Below are 14438 nucleotides of genomic sequence, written 5' to 3' on the forward strand. Positions count from 1 at the left end.
TGGCAACAGTTGCGTAGTGTTAAATATACTGAAATCCTTATTTCGCTACCTTCGGTTTAATGTATAATGTGGTTCCTATATCATTAGGCATTATCACTATCTCATTATAAGGCTTATAGAATGTTGATTTTCACCATTTTTTACTATACTTTTTGTATTCCAAAACCTCATTAAGTTAGGTAACAAACGTAGCTTGTATTAATGAAATTAGTATAAGACTACTGAACAAAGTAATTGCGCGTTCCAAAATGAATATTAAAATGATTCAATACAATCGAATTGATTCGATAAATCCAGTTTTGTAATTTTATGGTCAATCTGTCTATGTCATTATTCAAACTAACGTCCAAAGTGGTTTGATTTGATGAAACTAACTAGTCGTTCATAGCAGGTGAGTGAATCTCATCTCCTATGATTCAGGTTTCTATCGTACATGTTTACTTTTGATACTCCAATGTATAATTATCGCTAATGCTTTTTATATCTTGTGATTTAATTTAGTTTTGTAACGGGCTGGTTTTCTGACATCAGCTCTTTCTAGAGAAAACTCTTATGTGTATTAGAATTTAATGAAATTGTGACACAAACGTAAAGTACCCGATAGCCCCATTTGGAATGGCATGCACTGTCAAGACGAATGTCCACAGGTTCAAAACTTGAGGCACACACCTCTGACTATTTTAAGTTATGAATGTAGGTATTGTTTATTAATTATCGATCGCTGTAAAAGTGTAGAGAAACATCGATACAAACCAACAATATTTTATTTAATACTCAAACTATTAGACGTTTTCTTTAAATTTCTAACTAGTTTTATTTTTAGGTTTTTAAACCCAATTTTATCAAATCAATTCTAAAGGAAAACCATTGCGAGGACACGAATACAGGGTGTTTCCAATAGTATATACATACGTACATATTATGTAGATATAGTGGTGTAGATACAGTGTTGTATGAAAATGGAAGCGCCCGTGCACAATACAGGAGTGCAAGCTACGTGACCGTATCGTCCCATTGTATTGTACTAAGCGAGTGTGGAACATTCGGGAACCTCGATGTAGCTGGATGATTGTGTATGTATCTATACTTATATATAACGCTGAAGAGTGTGTTTGTTTATTTGAACGCTAATCTCAGGAGCTTCTAAGCTGATATTTATTTTCACTAATAGAAAGCTCCTTTACTTCTAAGTGCTATAGGCTCCTTCTTATCCCGGAAAATATAATGCGGGACATTTATCTTGGAAAAATCTTTTTCACGTGAGCGGAGCCGTAGGTAAAGACTAGTGAAATATAAATGTGTATATTATTAAGATAATAATTGCTTATCATTAATATAGGCAACATTTTTCATAATTCTATTAAAAAATTAATATCTAAAAATGAAATTTTTTTAGCGTTTCTTCTTGGTACTCAAAATGACTACATGATGTTTAATTTGGATTGCGCAGTATATTTAATATGCAATATAGTATCAACTACGAAGGAAGGGCGCGGCATGACTCCCAAAAATATCGAGAATTATGCCGACCGCCTACCAGATAAACACTAACATCGTAAAGAACATTAACCAAGGAAGCTGCCACTATGGTATTATCAATCCAGTCAATTTGAGGTCTTTCGAATTATGGGTGTATTTGAAGATATAAGCATAAAACTACAAAAAATACATTTCCATTTGATTTTAGTTCGTAATATCTAAGTGTATTTTAAACGCTACTTACAACGGGCCCTGTGGCGCAATGGATAACGCGTCTGACTACGGATCAGAAGATTCCAGGTTCGAATCCTGGCAGGGTCGTGTAGTAATTTTTGATTTTACCCTCGATATTATCCTTACATTAATAATAAATATTTAGTTTATTTTGATAACGAATATGCTTTGACGCATCCATCTAATACTATAACATTTATTTTATAAATAATTAAAATTATGGAGACTTGAATGTTTTTAATGGTGATAGCACGAATCTCTGAACAGGTATGGAAGATAATGAACCAGGACAAAATGTATCCTGCATTAACTTTTAATACAGGCATGGCAGCCTGACTTCCCATCATCTGATGATAAGTGCAGTGGCGTCCATATTTAGTATCGACTAACCAGAGAGGATTATCCCTCACCAATACATACAATTATGCCGGCCTGTTCGAAATCGGGTATACACAAGCTAATATTAGAGCGCAACACTTACGTGGGCCACTATGGCCGGTTTTACACTTTCTGTGCGGCGGCCGCTATCGGGGAGGATAAAAATATCCTACAACCAATCTATATACAAGTAGACATATATTAATTCCGAAAAAATAGGCAGATCTATTTATTCCTTGAAAAACCTTTCACACAGACAAATAACAGGTAGTTATTAAAATTACAAAACACTACTGAGATGTGTTTGGGTTTAGCAAAAATATGAAATTAGGAACACACGACCCTGCCAGGATTCGAGCCTGGAATCTTCTGATCCGTAGTCAGACGCGTTATCCATTGCGCCACAGGGCCGCTATTGAATAATACATAATAGTGGGTCTGTTTTTTATTTTACAAACATTTATTTCATTCAATAGGAACATAATAAGCCGAGTGCAGAAGAAATAAACGAATAAATTATGCTCGCATAGCTGGAATATAAATTCGAATAAATAGATTATTATCATAAATTCAGTTAAAAAAAGGAAAAATGTAGTAGACAATAAAATTTCCTTAGATGGGAATCGAAACCCGGACTTATCCATGTCAGTACAGAAGTACGAAGCCAATGACACCTAATGAAGACAAAGGTAGCTTTAGTTTTATATTATCCTTCTAACCCTTACTATTTTGTCTCTGTATTAATTACTTAGTTAAAAGCATATTAATGACAATCAATGCAACGTAGCGTTAGACGTCCACCGATAAGCAGAAAGACGTCCTCACGCAGTGGTGTTACGTGGACTAATATAGACGTGGGCGAATTCGCATCAACGAGGCCTTTTTCTTTCGTTCCTAGGATCTATTCAATAAATTTATCTTACCAAACATGCTTTGACACGACATACCTATTTATGATAGTGAAAAAATATAAATTTGCGGTGGGTGAATATTGAAAAACATAAATAATTTGAAAAATTGCACTTAAAGAGACCTCGCGAGGTCCCTTTAGATGCGAGGCCGTGGGCAAGGGCCCACTTCGCCCACTCCTAACTACGCCACTGCTCATAAAGATCTCAGTAACTCGCTGGATACAGGCCGCGTTTACCAGATTGGTAGGGGATGGATATCTTTAGGGGAAGGCTATGTTTACCAAGGAACTTGCAAAGGCTCAAGGAGAATAATGAAGCAAAAATTGTATGAAGACAAAATCCTGCAAACTATAAATCTATACTGCCTATCCTCATAAGATATAAGCATGACAATTTGTAATACGTGTGTACCTATACGTATAATAATTTATGTACTATAATCCAACACTCAGAACTCGACTGAACTACATTAAAAGTTTATTTCAGTTGAGAAATCTTCACCGATAATGCAGACGCAGTTTCGTTATATATCTATTTTAAATTTTGTGTAAAGATTTTGCGCAGTACAGTATACACATCTTACCTTAAAGGATTGTTAATTCTGAAGTTACATAAAGAAGTGTGACCTAAGATGAACCGGTTCCTAACATGACATTGTATCGAAAAGACAGATTTCTAACATGGCACACTATCAATAGTCCAATTCCTAACATGGCGCACTATCCGTATTTTTGTTTATTTCTTATTGAAATCCTAAAATATACTAAATTTTTTTGTTAGTTCTTTTATTATTCCATTTTACAATATATATCGATATTTTGCAGTTTAATCAATGTTTTTTGTAAAAAAATTTCGTGAAACGATTCCAAGAAGTTGTTAAAATTAAGTAAGCCATCACTGATTCCATTACTTTGTAGATCCTATTAGATTTTTCTTACGGATTCGATTATATGGAAGAGGTTTTTCGCAATAAAACTCCCACCAAAAACTTTTTTACCAAAACTTAAGCCTAGTATAATTATTTTAGGGTGACAAAAGAAGCACCAAATAATACTATACAAACTTACTAAGCTCCTTATGGACTAATTAGTAAAAACCCTTTCCACATCCAAAAACTACAAATATCTTAAACAAACAACTCTAAGTACCAAAATCTTTTGCCGTCGTAATAAATAGAACGAAATACCAATGGGAGATAAATTTAACATAAATCGTTCTTAATTCTCACGTCTGATTAACTTTGCATACGGTTGCGCTTTGTCAGTCAAAACAAAATTATAATTTTACTTAATAGTTATTGTAGATTTAAATATTTAAATTGTACCATCATTTCCCCCAGTTAATTTATACACCTCAACAGTCCATACATTCGAATATGTTTATTAGTATACATACGTTTACATAGGTACGTACTCAAAGTTGGCTTAAGCTCCCGACTCTTACTTCAAGGAGCGGGGAATCAATTAAAACTACTAATAAAGTTCTAAGACATTTCACTTCTCCCCCTACTTACACCCCGAAAACTTTCCTTTATAAGTAGAATTCTATTTTGCTGCGTCTTCTGCTCGTTCACAGGCGAATTGTTTTAAATGTACCTTAACCATCTTTTTAATTTTTAATTATTTTAATATATTCCTAAAAAAGTTACATTGGTTATATACCTCTTTACAATACCAAAGTGTCTCGTCCAAGAAAGAGCAATCGTACATACGATAAGATAGATACGGCATTTTATCGACTGTCAAGGGATGTCACTCGACATTGTATTTGGTGTCGATTCTCACTCGGTTGTGACAGGATGAAAAACTTTTCTGATTTAAAAAAAGACGTACACAGCATCTACTCTGAAGCTAGTGTGTCTGAATTTATGAACCGTATTCAATCCACATTCCAAAACTAAACATAAGACATGTAGTGCAGTCAACGCTCAAATTGCAACGATTCTATGAACTGCAACCATGCTGTAAATTTCTATATTTTTTTTGTATTCTTTCAATATTTATTATTCGCCTCATTCCTCTCCGATTATGTCGGAATGCCGTGTAACCAGACTATGAGAGTGAAGGAATAGAGAGTGCACATGTGTATCGCGCACACACTTTTGCACTAAGTATAATATTTCCTGCGTACTTGACTGATCTCCGTTAAAATTAGCCGTCATGGCCGAAATTCGGTTAGGAAGGAATCATTTGCAGTATTGATATTTGAATCTGAACCATTTTATTATCTTTACACTCTGAGACAAGTTTTACTACTAATACGAAGAAGCAGTCATTATTAAGGCGCCACAGTTTTGTCCTGATCCAAAAATTGTCAACATCAACATCTGCCCGTCAAGTTAAAGTCAAATTGTTACTTAGTTTATTATCTATGAGCGTCATAAAAGTTTACGTCTAACAATAACCAACTGCTCAATATCTATGACTAACTTTTGTCCGCGGCTCCGCCCGCGTGATATTTTTTTCAGAGATAGTCATATTTGCCTAAGATTAAGCCTTTAGCATTTAGGAGTATCATAGCTTCCTATTAGTGAAATAATTTTCAGAATCAGTTCAGTAGTTCCAGCGATTAGTTCGTACAAACCTACAAACAAACAAACTTACAAACTTTTCCTCTTTATGATTATAACCCGTTATTTTACTATATATAGATTTAACAAGCATTGCTTCACGGCTTCGCCCACGTGATATTTCAAGTTTCCAACATTAATTCTGTTAGCTTTTTTGTGATGTATTCTTAATTAACTTGTTACTAACTAAATCATTTCGCTTAAACGTTTTAAGCGATAGTTTCTTTTTGGATGTATGTTAATTTTGAGGAAAATTCTAGAAAAATGATTTCTAAAGAGACTGTCATTAATTTATGTGTTTACGCTTCCATCTTTGTTGGGAAAGGTTAATAAATAGTCAATTCGCTTTCTGTTCAGCAAACTATTTCCATCCCATGATGTACTAGATGGACTATCAAAAGTTACTTAAACTTTATCATAAGTCAACTAAGCTCTATATTCATTAAAACCTCGAAATACTTCATACCCCAGGTAAATATAATCTTTAGCTTTATAAAAGTGTTGCGTGTGAGTGTGATGTACACATCTATAAAATGTTTCTTTTGTAATAGGAATAACAAAAAAAAATATTGTTTATTCATAAATTCCTTAATAATTTTGATTTAACGATTAATATTGTAGTCATTTGGATCTTTAAAAAAACAGATCGGCTATAACATATACCCATAATTCAAAAGAGGTACCTACCTAGTTTGGGGACATTATCCCCTAATTTAAATATATCAATTACTGGTTAATTCAAATAACCGTAATAATATGTTATCTTCAATCTCATTATAAATAGATAGCGCAGTCTGTTCGATACTGTATAGCTAATGATATTCATTACGCCATGGGGATACGCAAAGGGTTAGATGTTATCGGTGACACTGTGACCAGCACTTGCTTGGTTTTGCATATCGACAAAAGTGCTGTGATGCGACGAAAAATCAGGGTTAAGATTGGATTTCCAGAGTTTAAAGTTGTGTGGTACTTAACGACATCTTTCAGCAGAGGTTTTAAGTATTGAGGTCATAGTAAATTCTCACGACACAACGATCTTGGTCTGGCGGACGCTCATTAAAAAAACGGCTTCGTCTAAATCTCAGTATAACTTAAAAATTTAAATGTGATATCGTGGAAGTAACTTTTTTATTAACCTTAATTTTATTTGGCGGCAATCTTACTTATACGCAGATTTGTTGTGGAACCTATTTATCAGCGTAGTATAGCATCGCACGCCTCTGCTTACATTGTTCATCGACAAGAGCCGCTGTGTCGCTAATAGGAACTACAACCACATCGTCACGATCACAAAGCACTTGAGATAACGTCGGCAAATCTGTCTCTGTTTCACGTTTTACCTCAAGAACTTCATACATGATTTTGCGTTTTGTGAAACAAAACATGGTGCAATGCATAAACTTTAAACGCAAGATCGACTAGAAGCCGTGGGGACAATAAAACAAAGAAAAGCGTATCTAGCCCGGAGCGGTGGCGGGCGAGCGACGCGGCGGGCGCGGCGCATCCAGCCGCCGCCAATCAACGGCCGCAGCGCGCCCCGACACGCTGCCGCCCCATCGGCCCGCCCCGGCCCCGGCGCGGCGGCCGGCACGGCACCCAACGCGACAGGGCCACGGCGCGCAACTCGCGCCGAGGGTGAATGGGACGCAGCATCTCTATAAAGATTTTACATCGATTACAGGGGTGTGGGAACAGGCCGTTTCTGTCTCGCCCGTGGGCGTCGACGTGAGGTCCTCTCGCGCAGTCGCGAACAATTAACGCGCGGGGCGGCGCGGCCGAACGACGACGTGCGACGTCACTATAATGTGGTTAGTCAGTGAGCGTCGGGGCCGAGCCGACGGTGACGGCGAGGGCACGGAACACGAGCTGAGGAGCGCGGGAGAGCCGCGCTGGTCGCTCAGCCAACGCGCCGGCCACAGCACGGTGGAGTTCAAGAGCGCGGCGTGCGCGGGGGCCGGTGAGCCGCCCGCGCCGCCTCTCGCCACGCTGCCGGACCCGCAGCAGTTCAACATCTTCCCGGCGTTTTTCAGCCGCCAGCTCAACTTTACGGGCGGTGGTGGCTGCGGCCAGGGCTCCAAGATCATGGAGGAGCTGCGGCCGAACTTGGTGGGCGGGCTGCTCGGAGTGCCAGGCCTGCTCGACGAACACCAACCTGACGCCAAGTTCCTACCGTCGGGAGGCGAAAGCAAGTACACGCCAGACAAGGGTCGGAAGTGCAGTAACGCGTCCTCATCCTCTGCTGAAGAGTTTGGTGGATTGTACGGAGGCGAACACGCGTCCACGCCGCCTGCGCCACCACTCAGTCGATCATTGCACGACAACACAGGTGTGTACATACATTTCACATAATTTGACATGGTCGCTGTCAAGCACCTAATACTCATTACACCGTACTTCGATCATTTAAACATTAAGATGTACTGATATCAAAAAATTTCCTTGAAATAGAGTCCTAGAGTTCATCTATATGGTATTTACGTCAATTTACTAAGTAAATGTATCAGATTTTAGTCGTTTTACCGCATGAGATTCACCTCAATCACCTCTTTTAAGATTCAAACGCTTAACTATGTAGAGCTTGGTGAAGTTCAGTTTGCATACATTGTAGGCAGAACCTATATTTACTAGGTATCGTGTGATTTAACATTTAATATCTCAAGATAAGTAACGAAGTGCATTGGCTGGCTTCAATAATTCATAGGCTTGACCGACATTTACTTAGAACGTAAATCCACCCTCAGTCCTACACCGTCATTTTTTATTTCCTATAGTAATATATTAATATTGTATTGTCATTATTTAAGCAGCTTAGTTTAGTTTATCTTTAAATGTAAGTGAATTCAAAAATAAATAAATAAATATTTAACGTTCTAGCCAATTGAATATGTAGGGCATTTTTTTAAGATTATGAGGTAATACCTAGTAACATAATTATTAGATAAATTCGACATTACGATAAAAAAAAAAACAAATAAATTGTGTATTAGTATAAGCAAGTAGCGAACTACAAATATTAATTATTAATTTAATTTTCAATGAATTATTGATATTTACAATTTTGCTGTATTTTTTATCAAAACAAACTTTCAATCAGTATATGAGTATAAATTGTCTATAAAAACAAACAATGAAAAAAGAACCGAAAACAATATTAATTATGAAAATTACATTAACCCTAAAAGGCTTACGTTCTAAGATGTTTTTATTACATAGATACGTTGTCCGAGCTCAATACTGGCAAGACGAAAGTAAGGTAATTGCCCGACTTAACAGCCAATGAGCGTGCGGCACTAACGTTGTTACGTAACTGTCGATGTATATATATCCTTTTCTAACGAATGTGTGCTGCATCTTTTTATTCCTTCTTCGAGCCAATTTGTGATTATATGTACAGGTACGTGAATATAGCAAATAGTGCGCCGTTTTTATGTACCATTTTGTTAGTGTATGACGTGTCTATTTGTAAAACGTCATTGCTTACGTTATTTTACAATACCTTTACAGGGGTTTTTTATTATTTATTACGACTAAAACTATTCATTGAATTTGTTTACCCACTTATTAATATCATTATACCATAATTGATAATATAACTACTCCACCAAGACAGTCAGCATAGTTGATAAATTATAGAAATACACTCAAATAGATACGGTCCATGGTGAATAAAACAAAAACCCCGCCGGACTTTAAGTCTCGAAGACCCAAGTTCCTGGATCAACCGGCATACGTTCAATAATGATAGGCCAAAATTTGATGAACATTAAGTAATATAATGTTGTTGATTTATAAACAATAAATTAAGACTGGACTTCATTTAGCTAAAAAATTCTAGGTTCCAAAGGTCGGATAATTATAAATATTAACTTGCAAAATCCAATACTTTTACGCCTTCGTTGTCATCTTATATTCTTTGTTTATTTATTTCATTAGGTCCATAAACGGTTGTCACTTTGAATTAAGTTTGTGCTCTATATGACGATAAGCTCTGTCTCCATGACATTATGAGATGCATCTAAACTCGTTATTATGTGGTTGCATTGATTGGTACCTTGGTCTACCTTCAAATTTATGTAAGCGGTCTGAATTAAAACTTATGTAAGCGATTTGAAATTTTTAATTCTTTGACCTTTATGTGGTTGACTACCTTCATTAAGTGTAACAACCATTAAATTTATAATAAATAACTTCGCATTTAATTTATTCCAAATCATAACCATAGGAAATTAAGTATATGATAAAAAGGATTTAAAAAATGGACTGGAATGAAATATATTCTTCATGTATTTTGATATATACTGTGTTATCAACGGCATAGCTGTATTTCCTATTTCATGGTGCTCAATTATTATTCGAACAAGCACTGTGCGCACTTAGATAAGTACCTTTACAAACAATACTCAATCAACAAAATATTTTTCAATTAGTTCAATTTTAAATTTAAATATTTCTTTGGTTGACGAGGTAGTTAACATAATATTATCATCCCTGTAATATATACAATTCCACTACTCTTTACGACTTACATCAACTATTAAAAGGGTTTAGGCTTTAGTCAACCACGCAGGCCTATTTTAGGTAGGCAAACCTTACATACCTTCGAAATTCTTATGGTGAACTTGTGAAGTATGCAGTTTTCCTTACGATATTAAAACAAGCGATAATTCACAAAGATACACACATCATTTTCGAAAAGTCAGGGATGCGTGCTCTTGGGTTTTGAACCTGCGGATATTCGTCTCGGCAGTCCGTTCCACTCCGAACTAGGCTATCGCTGCTAGTTGGTGTAACAGTTGGTATTTAATTGAGAAATGAGGTGTCCCGGTCAGTTATCTTTACTTTGAAAAAACTTCTTCTAATATTATTGACAACTTTTATGATCTAAGTTTGATCATCCTGCGATTGAAATTGAACTTGTTCTTCACTTACTCCCCAGAGGTAGACATAAGTATAACTAGTGCATCTAAGATATTCAGAGTTTATTTAATTGATTTGATATGGTATGGGTTGAAGCTACATTCATAATATCAGGTACAAAGTCATCATGATGTCATAGTAGTCATTGCTTAATTTTGATGGTTTTTTAAATCAAAAAACCCAACTTGCCCGACCCGGTTTTCAAACATGAGACCTCAGAGCGTAAATCGAGCTGTGCTCGCAAAACCCCACAAATACTACTAATTATAATCAACATTGTCTAACGGGACTTAATCTTATCCCCTCTGAGCTTTATCTTATTGATTATTGTCTAAACTCGTTAAATATTTAATTTGGTTATTTTACATTTTTATCTAACACCCAAGACTTTTCATTGCATCGTCACCATCGTCATCATCATCAGCCACATGAAGCCCACTGCTGCACCTATGTTAGAATACAGTGACGAAGCGTCCACACAACCCGATTCGTACCGGCTTCTCTTTTAACTTTATTAACGTTTGTCTTAGTTTTTGTTTTCTTTTAGATTGGCCGCGATATGTTAGCTAAGGCAGTTTTTTGCCTCGGATTACCTTTTGAAACATTTCACACCTCGCCACTGTTAGAATAAATTAATGATTAATAATCATCAGTCCTTAGTTATTTAAATAACATAAGAATCACCAGTCGAATTAGAAACTATCTATCACCAAATCTATCACCAAACTTTTTGAGTTGAATTTGATTATATGGAAACTCTGGACAACTGGTTATTATTTACAATAAGAGTTAAAACATTTCAAAATATGGGACCGGCCCAGAAATTACAATAATTATGAAAATATTCTCTTCCATCTAAATTATCCAAGGTTAGACAAGCCTTTGGATATGGCCGATCCAATTACTATCTAGAATATATGGGTATAATTACAATTCCAATTAGTGTAGTAATATTGCAAACAATCGGCCTGCGGGTGACGTCATGAATACGAAATGTCACTAACGACCGACGTCTCCCTCCCTCGACCCCCACCCGCCCCTCCCGGCAGCGAGCGGCGGCTGAATTTTCAAGCGGATTTGGTTGCCAAGTCGAATGTACACTATACGTGGCAGGTATATTGTTGAATACTAAAACGGATTCTGAATTTTTCAACCTTGAATAATTTTATGTTGGGATTGGATAATTTGGAATTTAGGTTAGGTTCTGTTTTACTATGAGTGAAATAAACTGATTTGGTTATTAACTCGTTATTACTGATAATTTTATATTAGTGTCATAAATATACGTACGTGTTTGCAGTCTTGTTGGTGTAGGTAAAGCTACTTGGAGTAAGGACACCCGGTTCCTAACAAGGCCCGCCATCCATATTTTTAGTATATTTTTTGTGCTGTTATTTTATTTTAAATTTTATAATATGTATTGATTTTAAAATTAGGTGAGCCTCCAAGGGTTCTGTTACTTTACTTATAAAGTAACAGATACAATATACATAGATACTTATATCTATGTATATTGTATACCCATGAGTCACCTAGAGTATCAATATTTCAACGCATAATGGCTATTGTAATAACAGAAGCAGTAAGTAGGGACCGCGTATAGAGATAAGTTAGAGCTATATCTCTGGAAAATTAGTAATTCGATTCGATTGGAAACAATAAGAAATCTTCTTAAAATGGAATGGATAAAGAGTCTTCTCAAAGGAAAATGTCATTTTCCTCTATATGAATATTTATAGCAAAAATAGCACTCGTCTCATAGTTACTGTGCAGTGTGCAATGATTATATTAACAAAGACTAAAGTAATGATTATGATTTATTTATTTCATAATATTTTAAGCAGAAGTTATAATTCTTAATAAAATAACAAGCGAATATCTTTGACTGTTAATAATATTAAGTAAAACTATATTTGGCAACATTAATTGTTTAAAAAAAAATTACTACAATAAATATGCACCTACAGTGAAAAGTGATTCATATTAACACTAAATCTACTTGTCAAAACAAATACCTCCAGGCACCTAAAATATAAGTAATAAATCAATATCTAGATTAAAATCATAACTGTTTGCTTCCATAATCATAATTGATTTACATAAAACGTAATACTTATCTGTTATCGATTAATATCGGAATACTTATGTAATTTTTTTAAAATAGATCTGATTTTAGCTTTAGTCCAAAGGCCAGAAAAAATACTTCTGTTACCTCTCACTGCCATAAATTTTGAATATAATAAATAAGCATGAGTTAAACTAAAAATGATTTATCAAATTCATTTTAATTAATAAGTCGTTTAATATCATTTTTTATATTAATATTCAGTTTCAATATTTCGAAAATCTAAGTTCTAACATGACCTATAATTTACAAAGTAAAGGCTACTTTAACAACTTACAATACAAATAAATGTAACTTGTGACTCTTCAAAACTATGTGTCGTATTCCGAGTTTCAAACAGGCCGGCAAAATTACGTCGACTTACGAGGAATCTTTTGTCAGTCGACACTATCTGAACTCTACTCTACTTACATCAAGTGACCACTCTTTGGCGTGCCAATTAAAATAAATGTGATAACAACAGAAACAATTTCCGACACATCTTTTTCACTACGAATGTACATTTCTCAAATTCTAATCACTAAAATACACTGTTTTATACTCCAAGACGTCTTCGTCAGCGGGCCGCACGGGCTTTGCTTGAAACATGACAATCTTCGCTGTTATCAACTTCAAATTTGTCTTGGGTTTTTCCGTATCTGCTTGTACTGAGTTTTCGGCGAACATTAACCGACTTTCTATTATTGTTGGCATAGTGGGCTGTTCGTCTATAACTGATTCGCTGTAAGACAAAGGCGGTTGAGTGACGAAGTTCTGGTGCCACGAATTATATGGTAATGTTTTTATCGGTGCCTTGGTGGTGTAGGAATGCGACCTATGATATTTATTAAACCGTTCCTTGTTAAGGTAACTGGATGACAGTTCAGCTGAATTTTCATATCCATTGTAGCTTTCTAGTTGTAATGAGTAACCTGTAATGTTACACAAATATTTATATAATAAACACAGGTTTTCTGGAAGAAATCGTAGAATGCGATGGGACCGCCAATTGTACTATTGTTTTCATTTTATTATTATTCCTATTTTATGTATGTGCCTTAATCTTTAATGTACTACCACAAAGTGTAATAAAAAATATCTAAATGATCCTCCTTGTACAATGGTAGATTTCACCCTGATAGTTACTTATATTATGATATTTATAAATATTATATTTCCATTGTTAATTACTTTTGATTTGGTTTAAATTATTCTCTTTATTATTATCACTTAAAAATAAATAGATAGTTCTGTATATATAATATTTTACGACTATACACGATCAGTTTAACATGTAGCAATTATTAAATAATTTTGATCTATGGCAAAAATTATCTAGGGACGTTTTTATAATAATTCCTTTCCTAATAATAGTGTACTCCCACACAAGGCTTCCAAAATGACCGACCTTCTACCGTAATTTCCCATAGGAAAGATACGACATAATAATAAACATTTTCTAATTCTGACGTGTTCCACAAAACTATTGTATCACAATAATATAGTTTTAGGCGAGTTGATTATTACACCGATATTATATTCAAAATTTCGCATTGTCAATTACAACTATCCACCAACCACTAAAATATACTACACATTTATAATCAATTTAAAATAACAAACTTACCAATAAGCGTAAAGAGGACTATATAAAATAACTTCATGACTAAACCGAAAAAGATACAATCACTAACGCATAAGAGATAAAACTATACAGATCGATATATAAAATTAAACCTAACGTCATTTGAAAAAACCAATGACAGTTTAATTAGTCCTCTTAATTACTAAAACATTTAGGTTAAAGAGGTTCTAGAATTTATCAACCACACAGCGCTTCTTT

General features: G+C 35.1%; 1 protein-coding gene and 2 non-coding genes across 3 annotated transcripts; 1 reads left to right on the forward strand and 2 right to left on the reverse strand.

Annotated features, from left to right (window-relative positions):
• Window positions 1–1727: 1727 nt before the first annotated feature.
• Window positions 1728–1800, forward strand: Trnar-acg. Its single transcript has one exon. It is a non-coding gene; the product is annotated as a tRNA-Arg (tRNA).
• A 629-nt stretch (window positions 1801–2429) lies between these two features.
• Window positions 2430–2502, reverse strand: Trnar-acg. The gene has a single exon. It is a non-coding gene; the product is annotated as a tRNA-Arg (tRNA).
• Window positions 2503–12307: 9805 nt separating this feature from the next.
• LOC119188993 lies at window positions 12308–14435 on the reverse strand. The gene is made up of 2 exons (XM_037437439.1): window positions 14223–14435; window positions 12308–13527 (listed from the first exon to the last, which is right to left on the reverse strand). The coding sequence occupies exons 1-2, from the start codon at window positions 14257–14259 to the stop codon at window positions 13130–13132; spliced, it is 435 nt and encodes a 144-aa protein (XP_037293336.1). The 5' UTR covers window positions 14260–14435; the 3' UTR covers window positions 12308–13129.
• Window positions 14436–14438: the final 3 nt, after the last annotated feature.

Source organism: Manduca sexta, chromosome 11, assembly GCF_014839805.1.
Source record: "Manduca sexta isolate Smith_Timp_Sample1 chromosome 11, JHU_Msex_v1.0, whole genome shotgun sequence".
NCBI lineage: Eukaryota > Metazoa > Arthropoda > Insecta > Lepidoptera > Sphingidae > Manduca > Manduca sexta.

Bases quoted from the DNA above. Each gene is read 5' to 3' on its own strand.
- LOC119188993 (XM_037437439.1), bottom strand. From the start codon at position 14,259: ATGAAGTTATTTTATATAGTCCTCTTTACGCTTATTG. The intron at 13,528-14,222 runs GTAAGTTTGTTA...GTAACATTACAG, and splicing joins AGTCCTCTTTACGCTTATTG to GTTACTCATTACAACTAGAA.